Source organism: Macaca thibetana, chromosome 15, assembly GCF_024542745.1.
Source record: "Macaca thibetana thibetana isolate TM-01 chromosome 15, ASM2454274v1, whole genome shotgun sequence".
Lineage (NCBI taxonomy): Eukaryota > Metazoa > Chordata > Mammalia > Primates > Cercopithecidae > Macaca > Macaca thibetana.
In genome coordinates this window covers 17447585-17463841 of record NC_065592.1, presented here as the reverse complement: position 1 = coordinate 17463841, position 16257 = coordinate 17447585, and the positions used below count along the sequence as shown (strand labels likewise).

Sequence of the window (16257 nt, the reverse complement as noted above, 5' to 3'; positions counted from 1 at the left end):
ATTTTTCTGCCTTCTATGCTGGACCTGATGAAGGTAGGTTCTATATTGTTCTTATTTAGCACCTAACAGGGCCTGGATATAGTATTTTTGACAAATTTTGTTGAATGAAAAAATGAGTGATAGAAAATTGTCAGTCACACCAGCAATTTGCAGTTGTGGATTAGGGAGTCCTCCCCCAAGAATGGCGCTAGATATATGCTGCTGAATATTTTCCCACTGACTCTTCTTTTCTGATTTCATGCAGATCTTCCCCTTTCTGTAATAGGAAAATTAACAAATTGCTGAAAGAACGGTAATGCTTAGAAGACTTATATTCTGTTAATAGTAATAACCTTTGATCTGTATGTTACATTATATTTTTTAAAGTTTCCATACATTTACTAATTTTATCCTTATAATTATCCATTGAAGAAGTAATTTTCCATTGAAGAAATCCTTATAATTATCTAGTTAATCCAGATCTCACCATTTTATAAACGAAGAAACTGAGATAATTAGTGAGAAATTTGCCCATGGTCCTATATAATTAATGGCAGAACCAGAAACTTTAGTTCTTGATGCCTACAGTATTGCAGTCTTCTAGTACACTAGACAGTGACTACAGTGCATAAGCAGCATTTTTTCATATTTTGTGGGCTATTCAGTTTTGTCTTCTTTGCTTGCCTCTATAAAAGTTGGTTAAGCTAAGTGCTGTGGCTCACACCTGTAATCCCAGCTACTCAGGAGGCTGAGGCGTGGGAATTGCTTGAGGCCAGGAGTTTGAAATTAGTCTGGGCAACATAATGAGACCTTGCCTCTTAAAAAAAAAAAAAAAAAAAAAAAAAAAAGCTGGGCCTGGTGGCCTGTACCTGTAGTCCCAGCTACTCAGGAGGCTGCGGTGGAAGGATCGCTTGAGGTGAGGCGTTAGAGGCTGCAGAAGTTGGTTGTTTGACTTTTTCTTTTAGATTTATTCGATTCTTTCTTTTATATTAGGGATGTTCATTCTTTGTCAATAATATGTGTTACAAGTATCTTCTTTGCTTTTTACTTTGTTTATGATGTTTTTGTTGAAATGGGTTTTAATGTCATATTTTTCAGTCCTTTATTAATTGTGTCTTCTTTAAGAAATACCCCTCTGTTGCAAGGTAATTTATTTCTGAATATAATGTGAGGTAATTTTTGAAGTTTCCTTTTCAGATGGATAACAAGTTGTATCAAAATCATTTATTGATTAGCCTACTCTTTACTCCCAGATTTGTAATGTCCCCCCGTTGTGTGAGTTTCTTTATATATATGGTATTGTTTCTGAGCTCTTGATTTCATTGAACTGCTTATCTCTCCCTGCAATAAATTTCATACTGCCTGACTTACTGTCATAAAGTTCAATTTAGTGATACAAATCTTTCCCCTCACCACACATATGCTTTTTCTTCTTGACTTTCTCCTCTTCTATATGAAATTTATGATCATAGTGTCAAGTTTTCTCCAGACAGATCTTGCACAAGGCTAGGAGTGGTGGCCCACACCTATAATCCCAGCACTTTGGGAGGCCAAGGGGGTTGGATTACTTGAGCTCAGGAGTTCCGACCAGCCTGGGCAGCATGGGGAAACCCTGTCTCTACAAAAATTAGCCAGATGTGGTGGTGCATCCCTGTGGTCCCAGCTACTCGGGAGGCTGAAATGGGAGCATTGCTTGAGCCCAGTAGGTCAAGGCTGCAGTGAGCCATGATCATGCTGCTGCCACTCCAGCTTGGGGGACAGAATGAGACCCTGTCTCAAAAAAAAACAAAAAACAAAAAACAAAAAAAAATCTTGTGTAGTTCTTTAATCAGGTTTATTGCTGGGGGAATCCTATCTTTTTTTTTTTTTGGTCACTTTTATATATGTTAGTGTTTTGAGTTATATATAAAGAAAAATGTGTACATAAATCATAAGTTTGTGCTTCAGTGAATTTTCGCAAAGTGAAAACAATCATGTAGTCATCACCCAAATCAATAAATAGATTGTCACTTGTATTTTGGAAACTTACCACATGTCCCTTTGAGTTGTTACTCTCCCACTGTAAGGATACATAACCCACTATATTGACTTTAACACCACAGATTAGTTTTGTCCTTTGTTAAGTCAGTATGGATTTTGTGTCTGACTTCTATTGGTAGTAATCTATTTGTGACATATGTCTATGTTGTGCACATAATGGTTGTTTGTGCATTTTTATTTTTTTAATGATATTCTACTGAAAGTATATACCGCAATTTAATATCCATTCCACAGTTGACAGACTTTTGGGTTGCTTCCAGTTTTGAGCTAAAAAAAAAAATGCTAGTATAAGCATTCTTGTACATGTGTTGTGTTGCACATATGTCCCTTTCCATTCTTCTCCCCTCCTGTCCTGTTGTCCTCCCTTCTCTCCCCCCCACTTTCATTGGATTGGCTAGGAACTTTAGTATAATTTGAATAAATGTGACTGGTGATAATAGGCATCTTTGTTTTATTCCTGACTTTATAGGAAACACTTCTTATATGTTAATGTTAAGAATTATGTTTGTGGAGAAATCATATTACCTGACTTCAAATTATACCACAGAGCTATAGTAACCAAAGCAGCATGGTATGGGCATAAAAACAGATACGTAGACCGTGTTAGTTTGTTCTCACGCTGCTATGAAGAAATACCCGAGACTGGGTAATTTATAAAGGAAAAAGGTTTAGGCCAGGCATGGTGGCTCATGTCTGTAATCCCAGCACTTTGGTAGGTCAAGGTGGGTGGATCACTTGAGGTCAGGAGTTTGAGACCAGCCTGGCTAATGTGGCAAAACCCTGTCTCTACTAAAAATACAAAAGTTAGCCGGGCATGGTGGTGCATGCCTGTCATCCCAGCTACTTGGGAGGCTGAGGCAGGAGAATTGCTTGAACCCAGGAGGCGGAGGTTGCATTGAGCTAAGATTGTGCCACTGCACTCCAGCCTGAGTGACAAAGCAAGACTCTCACAAAAAAAAAGAAAAAAAAAATTAAAAAAATAAAAAGGAAAGAAGTTTAATTGACTTGCAGTTCTGCATGGCTGGGGAGGCCTCAGGAACTTACAATCATGGCAGAAGGCACCTCTTCAGGGGGGCAGGAGAGAGAATAAGTGCCCACTGAAGGGATTAGCCCCTTATAAAACCATCAGATCTCTTGAGAACTAACTCACTATCAAAAAAACAGGATGGGGAAAACCGCCCTCATGATTCAGTTATCTCCACCTCCCCCATGAGAGGTGGGGAACTATAATTCAGGATGAGATTTGGGTGGGGACACAGCCAAACCATATCATTCCACCCCTGGCCCCTCCCAAATCTCGTGTCCTCATAATTCAAAACATGATCATGCCCTTCCAGCAGTCTCCCAAAGTCTTAACTCATTCCAGCATTAACTCAAAAGTTAAAGTCCATAGTCTCATATGAGACAAGGCAAATCCCTTCTACCTAACCGGTAAAATCAAAAACAAGTTAGTTACATCCTAGAAACAATGGGGGTATAGACATTGGATAAATACAACCATTCCAAATGGGAGACATTGGCCAAAACAAAGGGGCTACAGGCTCCATGCAAGTCTAAAATCCAGTAGGGCAGTCATTAAACCTTAAAGTTCCAAAATGATCTTCTTAGACTCCATGTCTCACATCCAGGTCATGCTGGTGCAAGAGGTGGGCTCCCATGGCCTTGGGCAGCTCTGCCCCTGTGACTTTGTAGGCTACAGTGCCCCTCCTGGCTGCTTTCACAGGCTAGCAATGAGTGTCTACGGCTTTTCCTGGCACACAGTGCAAGCTGTTGATAGACCTACCAAGTTCAGGGTTGGAGGATGGTTGCCCTCTTCTCACAGCTCCACTAGGCAGTGCCCCAGTGGGGACTCTGTGTGGGGGTTCCAACCTCACATTTCTCTTCTGCACTGCCTTAGCAGATGTTCTCCATGCAGCAGACTTCTGCCCAGACATGCAGGTGTTTCCATACATCCTCTGAAATCTAGGCGGAGGTTCCCAAACTTTGATTCTTGTCTTTTGCGCACCTGCAGGACCAACACCATGTGGAAGCTGCCAAGGCTGGGGGGCTTGTACCCTCTGAAGCAATGTCCTGAACTGTACCTTGGCCCCTTTTAGCCGTGGCTGGAGCAGCTGGCATGCAGTCCCAAGGCTGTACACAGCAGTGGGGGGCCTTGCACCTGGCCCAAGAAACCATTTTTCCCTCCTAGGCCTCCAGGCCTGTGATTGAAGGGACTGGTAGAAGGTGTCTGACATAACATTTGCCCCATCGTCTTGGTGATTAACATTCAGCTCCTTGTTAAATTATGCAGATTTCTGCAGGCGGCTTGAATTTATCTCTAAAAAATGGGTTTTTCTTTCCTTTGCATTGTCAGGCTGCAATTTTTCCAACTTTTATTTTTTTTTTTGAGATGGAGTCTCATTCTGTTGCCAAGCTGGAGTGCAGTGGCATGATCTCAGCTCACTGCAACCTCCGACTTCCTGGTTCAAGTGATTCTCCTGCCCCAGCCTCCTGAATGGTTGGGATTACAGGCATGTGCCATCACACCCAGCTAATTTTTGTATTTTTAGTCGAGATGGGATTTCACCATGTTGGTCAGGATGGTCTTGATCTCCTGACCTCGTGATCCATCCACCTCAGCCTCCCAAAGTGCTGGAATTATAGGGGTAAGCCAGCGTGCCTGGCCAAATTTTTCAAACTTTTATGCTCTCCTTCCTCTTGAATGCTTTGTCGCTTAGAAATTTATTCTGCCAGATACCCCAAATCATCACTCTCAAGTTCAAAGTTCCACAGATCTCTAGGACATGGGCAAAAACCCACCAGTGTCTTTGCTAAAGCACAACAAGAGTCACCTTTGCTCCAGTTCCCAACAAATTCCTTATCTTCATCTGAGACTACCTCAGCCTGTACTTCATCGTTTATATCACTGTCAGCATTTTGATCAAAGCCATTCAACAAGTCTCTAGGAAGTTCCTAACTTTCCCACATCTTCCTGTCTTCTGAGCCCTCCAAGTCTCTAGGAAGTTCCAAGCTTTCCCACATTTTCCTGTCTTCTTCTGAGTCCTCTGAACTGTTCTAGCCTCTGCGTGTTACCCAGTTCCAAAGTTGCTTCCACATTTTCAGGTATCCTTACAGCAGCACACCACTCTTCCAGTAGTGTGTTAGTATTTACTGTATTAGTTTGTTCTCAAACACTGCTAATAAAAACGTACCTGAGACTGAGTAATTTAGAAAGGAAAGAAGTTTAATTGACTCACAGTTCTGCATGGCTGGTGAGGCCTCAGGAAACTTACAATCATGGTGGAAGGCACCTATTCACATGAGGGCGAGAGAGAATGAGTGCCCAGCGAAGGGGGAAGCTGCTTATAAAACCATCAGATCTCTTGAGAACTCACTGTCACAAGAACAGGATGGGGGAAACCACCCCATGATTCAATTATCTCTACCTGGTCCCTCCTACAACACGTGGAATTATGGAAACTACAATTCAAGATGAGATTTGGGTGAGGACACAGCCAAACCACATCAAAAACCAGTGGAACTGAATAGAGAACCCATAAACAAATTCATACACCTACAGTGAACTCTTTTTTTGACAAAGCTGCCAAGAACATACATTGGGGAAAGGACAATCTTTTCAATAAATGTTGCTGAGAAAACTGGATATCCATATGCAGAAGAATGAAACTTGATTTCTGTCTCTCGTCATATACAAAAATCAAAATGGATTAAAGACTTAAATCTAAGACCTCAAACTATCAAACTATTACAATAAACCATTGGGGAAACTCTCCAGTACATTGTAGTGGGCAAGGATTTCTTGAGTAGTACCGCACAAGCACACGCAACCAAAGCAAAAATGGAGATTTTTTGTTTGAGATCTCATCAAGTGAGAGATCTTTTTAACAAGTGAGATCACATCAAGTTAAAAAGCTTCTGCACAGCAAAGGAAAAAATCAACAAAGTGAAAAAACAACCCACAGAATGGGAGAGAATATTTACAAACTACTCATCTGATAAAGGATTAATAACCAGACTGTATATGTAAGGAGCTCAAACAACTCTAGGAAAAAAAATCTAATAATCTGATTTAAAAATGGGCAAAATATTTGAATAGACATTTCTCGAAATAAGACATACAAATGGCAAACACACACATAAAAAGGTGCCTGGCATCATTGATCATCAGAGAAATGCAAATCACAACTATAATGAGATATCATCTCACCCCAGTTAAAATGACTTTTATCCAAAAGTCAGTCAATAACAAATACTGGCGAGATGTGGAGAAAAGGAAACCCATGTACACTGTTGTTGGAAATGTAAATTAGTACAACCACTGTGGAGAACAGTTTGGAGGTTCCTCAAAAAACTAAGAATAGAGCTACTATATGATCCAGCAATCTTACTGCTGGGTATATACCCAAAAGAAAGGAAATCAGTATACTGAAGAAATATCTGTATTCTCGTGTTTGTTGCAGCACTGTTCACAATAGCCAAGATTTGGAAGTAACCTAAGTTTCCATCAACAGATGACTGGATAAAGAAAATGTGGTACATATACATAATGGCATACTATGTAACCATAAAAAAAGAATGAGATCCTGTCATTTGCAACAACATGGATGGAACTGGAGGTCATTCCGTTAAGTGAAATGAGGCACAGAAAGACAAACTTTACTTGTTCTCTAAGTGAGAGCTAATAATCAAAACAATTCTGTGGATCTAAAAATCAAAACATTTGAATTCACGGAGATAGAGAGTAGAAGGACGGTTATCAGAGGCTGGGAATGGTAGTGGAGGGGTGGGAAGGAGTTGGGGGTTGTTAATGGATACAAAAATTATATACAGTTAGAAAGAATGAAGAAGACCTAGTAATTAATAGCACAACAGGGTGAATAAAGTCAGTGATAATTTAATTGTACATTTAAAATTAACTAAAAGCGTATAATTGAATTGTCTGTTACACAAAGGATAAATACTTGAGGGGATGGATATTCTATTTTCTATGATGTGATTATTATTGCATGCATATATCAAAGTATCTCATGTAACCCATAAATATGTATACTATGTACCCACAAAAATTAAAAAATTTTTAAACAGAAAAACATTATGTTTGCTTTGCTGTTGGTATTCTCTTTTAAGCAAATATCTTTTATCCCTATTTTACTAGGAGTTTGTTTCATATGGATATTAAACTTTAATCAAATGTTCTTACTGCATTTACTGAGATAATCATATTTTTCTCTGTTAATCTATTAATGTGACTCAACATCAGTAGGTTTTTATGATGTTAAACCACTTTTGCATTCTTGGTATGAGCCCTACTTGTTCTTGATACATAATCTGTGTTATACATTGTTGGATTTGGCTTGCTAGTATTAATTTAGGATTTTTTTAGATTATATTGGTATGTGACATTAGCCGTAATGTAACTTTCTAGTTTTCATGAGCATAGTTTTCTAGTATTATCCTTCTCTGGCTTTTGTATTAAGAATATCTGAGCCTCATAGTATAAGTTGGGGAATGCATCTCTTTTTCCTAATGGGATGGTCTGTAAAAAACCAGGATTATCAGTTCCTTGTGTGTTTGATAGAACTTGCCTGTAAAGTAATATGGATCTGGTATTTGTGTGTGTGTGTGCGTGCGTTTGTGTGTGTGTGTGTGTGTGGGTAGACTTTAAATCCTAGAATTGGTTTCTTTAATGATTATGAGACTACTTAGATTTTTCTCATTAAGATTTATACTGTTTTTATAATCATGTCCATTTTTTCTTTCTTAATATTATTTATCTGCATCTACTTTCTTCTTAATTGTTCTTGACAGTAGTTATAAACATTTTAAGAGTCTTTAATTTTTTGATCTCTCTTTTTTGCGATTTTATGATTTCCGTTCTTTGTTATTTACTTTCTCCTATGTACTTGTTCTCTTTCCATCCTCTGAGTTGGACAATTAGTTCATTAATTTTTGGCCTTTCCTGTTTTCTTTTTTTCTTTGAAAAATTCTATTATAAACACGATGCTTTCATATACATACAGTGATATGGTTACTTACATGCAAATTAACATACCCATTATCTTACATAGTTACCCCCTTTTTTCTTTGCAAAAGCACATAAAATCTGTCTTAGCAAAAACTCCAGAGTATAATACAATATTTCTAACTATAGTCCTCATACTGTACATTAGATCTCCAGACTTGTTCATCCTACATATCTACTACTTTGTATCCTTTGACTTATATCTCTCCATTTGCTCACCACCACCACCACCCCACCCTGCCGATCCCTGGTAAGTATTATTTTATTCTCTGTGTGTATTCAGCTTTTTTGTAGATTCCACCTGTGGTTAGGCATGGTCGCTCACGCTCATAATTCCAGCACTTTGGGAGGCTGAGGCGGGCGGGTCACTTGAGCCCAGGAGTTCGAGACCAGTCTGGGCAATGTGGTGAAACCTCTTCTCTACAAAAGAAAAAAAATACAAAAATTAGCCAGGCATGGTGGCATGCGCCTGTAGTCCCAGCTATTCAGGATGCTGAGGTGAGAGAATCACCTGAGCCCAGGGAGGTTGAGGCCTGTAGTGAGCTGAGATCCCACTACTGCACTCCAGTCTGGGTGAGGCCCTGTCTGAAAAACAAACAAGCAAACCCCCACCCCGAGATTCCGCATACAAGTATAATCATGCAGTATTTTTCTGTGTGTGGCTTATTTTGCTTAGTGTAATGTCCTCCGGGTTCATCCATGGCAAATGGCAAGGTCTCCTTTTTTAAGGTTGAATAATATGCCACTTTATACACACACACCCCCACATACATGCACCCACATTATTTCTCTATCCACAGACACTTTGGTTGTTTTCATATCTTACCACTGTGAATAATACTTTCTTCTTTATTTTTATTTTTTATTGTTTTTTGAGTTGCAGTCTCCCTCTGTCACCCAGGCTGGAGTGCAATGGCATGATCTTGGCTCACTGCAGCCTCGTCCTCCTGGGTTCAAGCGATTCTCCTGCGTCAGCCTTCCGAGTAGCTGGGACTATAGGCACCCGCCACCACGCCCAGCTAATTTTTGAAATTTTCTTTTGTTTAGTAGAGATGGGGTTTCACCATGTTGGCCAGGCTGGTCTCAAACTTTTGACCTTGGGTGATCCGCTTGCTTTGGCTCCCAAAGTGCTTTAATTATAGGCATGAATCACCACGCCCAGCCTGTTTTGTTTTGTTTTGTTTTTAAAGTATTAAGGTTAGAAGTTTCTGTCTAAATACAACTTTAAATGCTTCCTATGATGTTATTTACTTATTTATTTTAGAGACAAGATCTTGCTTTGTTGCCTAGGCTGGAGTGCAGTGGCACAGTCATAGCTCACTGTAACCTTGAACTCCTGGGCTCAAGTGATCCTCTCACCTTGGCCTTCCGGAGTGCTGGGATCACAGGTGTCAGCCATCGTGCCTGACTTGAGTTTTTGATATTCAGTATTTTTATTATGGTCATTTCTCAATATTTAAACATTTCCATTATGCATTTCTGTATAGTCCATGAGTGTTTATTAAGAAGCGTTTAAAATTGTTCAAACAAATGGTTGTTTTGGGGTTAGCTTAATTCTACTCTGTTGAGAGAACATATTGTATATGATATAGATTATTTTGTCTTTGTTGAGATTTGATTTGTGTGTAAAACATGGTTGTTTCATAGAAGGTCCAAGTGTGCTTGAGAATACTGTATATTCTCTTATTGTTGGGTGTATTGTATTAGATCAAATTGACTACTTTTGTTGATCAACTTTTCTGTTTTTTTATTTGCTCAATTATCAGTTATCAAGGAAGGCATATTGAACTCTCCTGGTATGCTTGTAGATTGATCATTTTCTCCTTTTTTGTTGTTTTTTATTTTGAGACAGGGTCTTGCCCAGGCTGGAGTGCAGTGGTATAATCACAGCCCACTGCAACCTCAATCTTCTGGGCTCAACTGATTCTCCCACCTCAGCCTCCCAAGTAGCTGGGACTACAGGCACACACTGCCATGCCTGGGCAATTTTGGTATTTTTTGTAGGGACTGGATTTTGCAATGTTTCCCAGCCTGGTCTTGAACTGCTGGGGTCAAGCAATCTGCCCACCTCAGCCCCACAAAGTGCTGGGATTACAAGTGTAAGCTACTGCACCCAGCCAGTTTCTTCTTTTAATTCTATTAATTTTGAGGCTATCTAATTGATATATTTAATCTTAGATATGTTATATATCTTTTGGGTGAATTTTTTCTGTTATCATTTTGAAGTTGTCCTCATGATTTCCAGTAGTGAATTTTGTCTTAAAATCTTTTTTATTTGATGATAATGTGGCTACACCAGCCTTCTTTTGCTTAATGTTTGCCAGGCTTAGAATTTTTCCATCCCTATCCATCAAACTTTCTGTGATCTTGTATAATTTTTTAAAACTGTCGTGTTATATTCAACTAGATTTTTAAAAATCTTACTGATCTCTCACTTTTAACTGGTCATTTTGATCCATTTATATTTATTGTCGTCACTGCATATTTGTGTTATTTTATTTTGTACTTTCTTTTTTTTTTTGAGACAGTCTCACTCTGTCGCCCAGGCTGGAATGCAGTGGTGCAGTCTCGGCCCACCGCAACCTCTGCCTCTCAGTTGCAGGTGATGCTTGTGCCTCAGCCTCCCAAGTAGCTGAGACTACAGGCATGTGCCACCATGCCCAGCTAATTTTTTGTATTTTTAGTAGAGATGGTGTTTCACCTTGTTGGTTAGGCTGATCTCGAACTCCTGGCCTCAGGTGATCCTCCCACCTTGGCCTCCCAAAGTGCTAGGATTACAGGCATGAGCCACCATGCCCGGCCTTATTTTGTACTTTCCTTATATGTTTTTTCCTTTTTTTTCTCTTTTCTTTTTTTTTTAAATGCATATTTAAACAATTTTTTATTGATACGTATTTGTATATACTTATGGGGTATATGTGATATTTTGTTACATGCATAAATGATTAAGTTAGCGTATATGGGGTATCCAGCATCTCAGGCTTTTATCATTTTTATGTATTGGGAACATTTAAGTTCTTTTAGCTATTTTGAAATACACCTTTTTAAATCATTTTTTCTTCTTTTCCTATTAGATTAAATTTCTCTATTCCTCTCTCTCTCTTTTTTAAATTCTGCTGATTTGGAAGATACACTTTTAATTCTTGTTTTGATGGGTACCCTTAACTGATTTCTTTAACCTTTTTATGGAAATAAAAAAGCACTCTAGGAAAGTGCAGCTATCATAAATTTCACAAGCTGAAATTACTTATGTATCAGCATCCAGATCAAAAAACAGAACATTCCTAGCATGTCAGAAGTCCCCTTTGTGCTTCTTTCTAGTAAGTACTACCCTCGACCCTTTGCAGATAACTGTTATTCTGACTTCTAGTAGCATGAATTAGTTTTCTCTGTTTTTTTACTGTTCAGTTTATATTCTCATATCTGGCCTTTGTACTGTACAGTTTTGTATTCTTGTGTCTGGCCTCTGTGTTCAACATCAGATTTGTGAGACTCATTTAAATTTTTGTGTGTAGTTCATTCTTTCTCATGGTTGCATAGTATTTCATTCATAAATATTACTATTCATTCCAATATTGACAGACATATATTTAAATTTTTAATGTACATATTTGGTTCTAAAAGTTTAAAGTTGGCTGGGCGTGGTGGCTCACACCTACAATCACAGGACTTTGGGAGGCCTAGGCGGGCGGATCACGAGGTCAGGAGATCGAGACTATCCTGGCTAACACAGTGAAACTCCTTCTCTACTAAAAAATTAGCCGGGTGTGGTGGCCATCGCCTGTAGTCCCACCTACTCCGGAAGCTGAGGGGGGGTGGAGAATGACGTGAACCCAGGAGGCGGAGCATTGCGCTCCAGCCTGGGGAACAGAGCCCGACTCCGTCTCAAAAAAAAAAAAAAAAAAAAGACTTTAAAGTTGAAGATATTATTTCCATTGTTTCTGGCTTCTGTTGTTGCTCTTGGAAAGTATTCTAAATTTTAATCCTTCATGGATAATTTGTCTTTTCTCTTGGGCTTTTATAAAGATCTCTTTGTCCTTTGTTTTCTGCAGTCACAACATGTCTAGGTGTGAATTTACTTTTATTGTCCCATTTGAAACTTGTGTTTCTCAATCTGAAGATCCACATCTTTTTTTTTTTTTTTTTTTAATCTGCCGCCCAGGCCGAAGTACAGTGGTGCGATCTCGGCTCACTGCAACCTCCACCTCCCAAGTTCAAGCGATTCTCCTGCCTCAGCCTCCTGAGTAGCTGGGATTACAGGCACATGCCACCACGCCCGGCTAATTTTTGTATTTTTAGTAAAGATGGGGTTTCACCATGTTGGTCAGACTTGTCTTGAACTCCTGACCTCGTGATCCGCCCGCCTCGGCCCCGCAAAGTGCTGGATTATAGGCATGAGCCACCGTGCCAAGCCCCACATCTTCTGTCAGTTCTGAAAAAAAAAAAAAAAAAACCTAAGCCATTGGTTTCAAATCATAATGGTAACATGGGCAAATAAATGTTTTTAAAAATCACTCTGTTGCTTACCAGTTGTTTACTTTGGGCAAAACATTCAAATGACTTGTGCCTCAGATTTCTCATCTGTGCAATGAGGGCAATACTAATCTCTATTCTTCCTACCTCAGAGAGCAATCTTGGATAGCAAGGAGGAGAATGTACTTGAAATTGCATTGCAAGTTATAATATGCTACACAAATAGTGCAGGATTGAGCTCACTGTAGATGTTCAACAGAATTTATTGAATGAATCTCAATAAATGTTTGTTGAATGTTTAATGAATAAACTGTAAATATTATTTAAAATTTTATTTTTCTCCTTCCCCATCCCCTATAAAAGAAATGCGAGAATATTTGCATCATTCACAGAAATTACCTATGTATACACATAGAATGTATATGAAAAATCACCATGATGATTTAGACATAAAATGAAATTATATTAAGCTCCCAATGCTGTTGATTTTCTAAAATATAAGCCATTGTCTCTACCATTGGTAGTGTTTAATGTCTGTAAACTACTGTTGTTCCTTTTGTCTGTACTCTGTACCAGCCATCAGATATGTGCGTATTCTTGTCTTAGTGTTCATTTTTTAATGAATTAATGTATTTCCTGCCTCTCTAATTAGATTTTGTGGAGATGGGCTAGTAGAAAGTTCATGGGTTTAAAATTAGGCAGATCTGGAACCAGATCTTGACTTTTTCATTTCATGACCTGTGACATTAGGCAAGTAGCTTTGGTTTTCTCATCTTCTGTTTACTTTTCTGAAAAGTAAGAGATTAATTTAGTTATGGATTCCCTGCCATGTGAATAGTGTTCTTTTAGGAGTTTGAATGACTTAATTTGTATCCTTGTAGCAACCTTGCAATATAGATGTTATTATTCTTTTATAGGTAGGGAACTTGATACTCAGAAAGGTAACTTGCCCAAGGTCATAAAGCTAGTATGCATTATAACCAGACTTTTAACCTGGGGTGTCTGATTATAAAGTCTGTCTCGGCCGGGCGCGGTGGCTCACGCCTGTAATCCCAGCACTTTGGGAGGCCGAGGCGGGCGGATCACAAGGTCAGGAGATCGAGACCACGGTGAAACCCCGTCTCTACTAAAAATACAAAAAATTAGCCGGGCGCGGTTGTGGGCGCCTGTAGTCCCAGCTACTCGGGAGGCTAAGGCAGGAGAATGGCGTGAACCCGGGAGGCGGAGCTTGCAGTGAGCCGAGATCGCGCCACTGCACTCCAGCCTGGGCGACAGAGCGAGACTCCGTCTCAAAAAAAAAAAAAAAAAAAAGTCTGTCTCCTCACTAATATCTGAGAAGGTGTTTAGCACAGTTGACACTCAGTTAATACAGGCTCTTTTTTAGTGGAGTGATAATGTTTTATAATTTTCTAACACTTGACACTTTCCCCTGTACATAGTAGGCACTTCTTCACCAATTGCTTATTGGCTCTGTTTATGCTGCTGTTGTTTTATTCACTGAATGTTCACTTTTTAGCCAAAGGGAAAGGACACTCCCAAACCAGAGTGAATATTAATGCTGCCTTGGTTGAGGATATAATCAACTTGGAAGAGGTGAATGAAGAAATGAAGTCTGTGATAGAAGCACTCAAGGATAATTTCAATAAGACTCTCAATATAAGGACCTCACCAGGTTAGTGACTAAACCAGTGTTCTGGGGAGGGATGTAATGGAAAGAGCATGAGTTTGGCAGAGTTGAGTTTTAGTCCCAGCTTTACCACTTACTAACTGGTGGCCATGGGCAGTTACTTTAGTTTCCTGGTCCTCTGTTTTCTTGTTTGATTCTTAACTTACAGCTTTGGGGTGAGAGTTAAAATAAATGAGGTAACATATATTATGGTTCTAGCACAGTGCCTGGCGCATAGTTAACACTACGTTTATTTATCCATGCAGCAAATTTTTGTCTACTGTGGAACTAGGCATTGTGCTAGTGCATAGTAGTGAACAAAAATAGGTATTGTCTTTGCTATCATGGAATTATACTCTCAAAAAAATGAGATTTTTATTTTGAATGTACTATAAACACATCTAGGTAGTATCATAGTAACTGACGTTTTTGGTCCGATTTTTCCAATTTGTCCTGTTTGGCAGTTCTTATCCCTTACTGGGAACCAAATGGATACAGACCTGCCCACGTGAGGCATTTCTGTACCCCTGAGCTTGACCAGGAATATTCCGTTTGGGTTAATAACTTCCTGAAAGGGGCTTTTCTAAGTGGGAAATGTCAGAACTGTCTAGGCGAACTGTTTGCAGATGTGATGGAGAAGTGAGTTGTCAGCTGATGGTTCAAGCAGGCAGGAAAAATCCAATTGCTGTTAAATTAGCCTTTTGCAAATTGTCATCATCCTAAAGTCAAACCTGGGACCCCCCTCTGAAGGTACCTGTGGGAGCTTGGGCTGCTTGTACTCACGTCTTGATTAGGGTAGTTCATAAGAAAACTAGAAATAGTTCGCTCTTAAGAAAACCAAGTGAAAAATACAGCTCCACTTATAAACACTATCAGAAACATACCGAGTTCAGAGATGAGATCCAGTGTGAAACTAGAAGACCATTCCCGTCATTTGTCAACCTTTGGGCTGGGGCATTTCTGCCTTTGCTGACAGTAGAGCGTGCCATTCAATCTCTCTCAACTGTTTATTTTAAACTTGCTTATTATTTTAGGTATGAAACTGATAAAGTGCTCTGTCTCCCCTGTGCTTTCTGGCCTGTTAACATTCTGCAGCCGAAACCAGAGAGCGGTTTGAGAGGAGCTCAGGGAGAAATGTGATACTTAAAATTAGCCAGCAAGCTCCACTCTTGTTGAACTTAAAAAGATGATGGGCCTGGAAAGAGGTTGGGAGTGTAATTTGTTAAATGTTAACCTCTGAGAAAATGAGGGGCAGGAATGAGGCTGAGGGAGATTCTCGCTGGGGACAGATTGAGGGAAAAGGATTTGATGCATTATGTTGATATGGATTTAGGAATGGTAACCACCACAATTGCATTCTGAAAAGTCTGTGTGGGGACTTATGTGGCAAAGGATCTTACGGCAAATCAGGAAGACTGAATTAAGATCCATTTCAAAAGGCCTCCTGTTGGTATTTCCTCTTTCCTTTCTCTTCAGGATTATGTTTGTATAATGTTCTATATAGAACTTTGGGCCATGAAGAGACTGGATGAAACAGACTAAATTTAGCTAGTCTCTTTTGCCAGATTCTTTCATTTTATCTTTCATTACTGTTTGAACCAACGGGTACCCCCCTACATTTTCCTCTTTCTCACAGCAATTTCTCTCTCTCAGATAACTGACACCTTTTAACAGTTGTCTAGATACAGGTTTATTTGTTTATTCATTGTTGTCCTCTTCCCTTTCATCCATCCATGCATACATTCATTTATCATCAAAGCATTATTGAACACGTTTTCTGTGCTGATTAATATGTGCTGTTGATACAGAGAGAAAATATATTGTCCCCACCTTCCAGGAGCCTAGAACCTGATGTTAAGGGTCAAACAAGTAAACCAGTATGTATAAAACCATACAGCAAAGCTGAGTGGTGAAGACCAAATGACTTTGGAGTTGGTCAGACCCGGGTTTGAATTCAGGCTCCATTAAGAGCTGTTGTCATCTTGGGCAAGTTATTCTGTATGCCTCAAGTTTTCTTGTCTGTAAGATAGAAATAATAACTATCTCATAGAGTTAATATGATATTAACAGCAAATAC

At 39.3% G+C, this 16257-nt stretch overlaps 1 protein-coding gene across 5 annotated transcripts in view; it reads left to right on the top strand.

Annotated features, from left to right (window-relative positions):
• Positions 1-16257, top strand: part of MRRF (mitochondrial ribosome recycling factor) — a 64654-nt gene that overhangs the window by 6692 nt on the left and 41705 nt on the right. For 4 of the 5 annotated variants that reach the window (XM_050761990.1, XM_050761994.1, XM_050761993.1 and 1 more), the window contains one exon: positions 14031-14186. The exons of the other annotated variant lie outside the window; for it this stretch is intronic. In XM_050761990.1, the coding sequence (XP_050617947.1) occupies positions 14031-14186 (156 nt within the window). The remainder of the gene's footprint in view (positions 1-14030; positions 14187-16257) is intronic. 5 annotated transcript variants of the gene reach the window in all.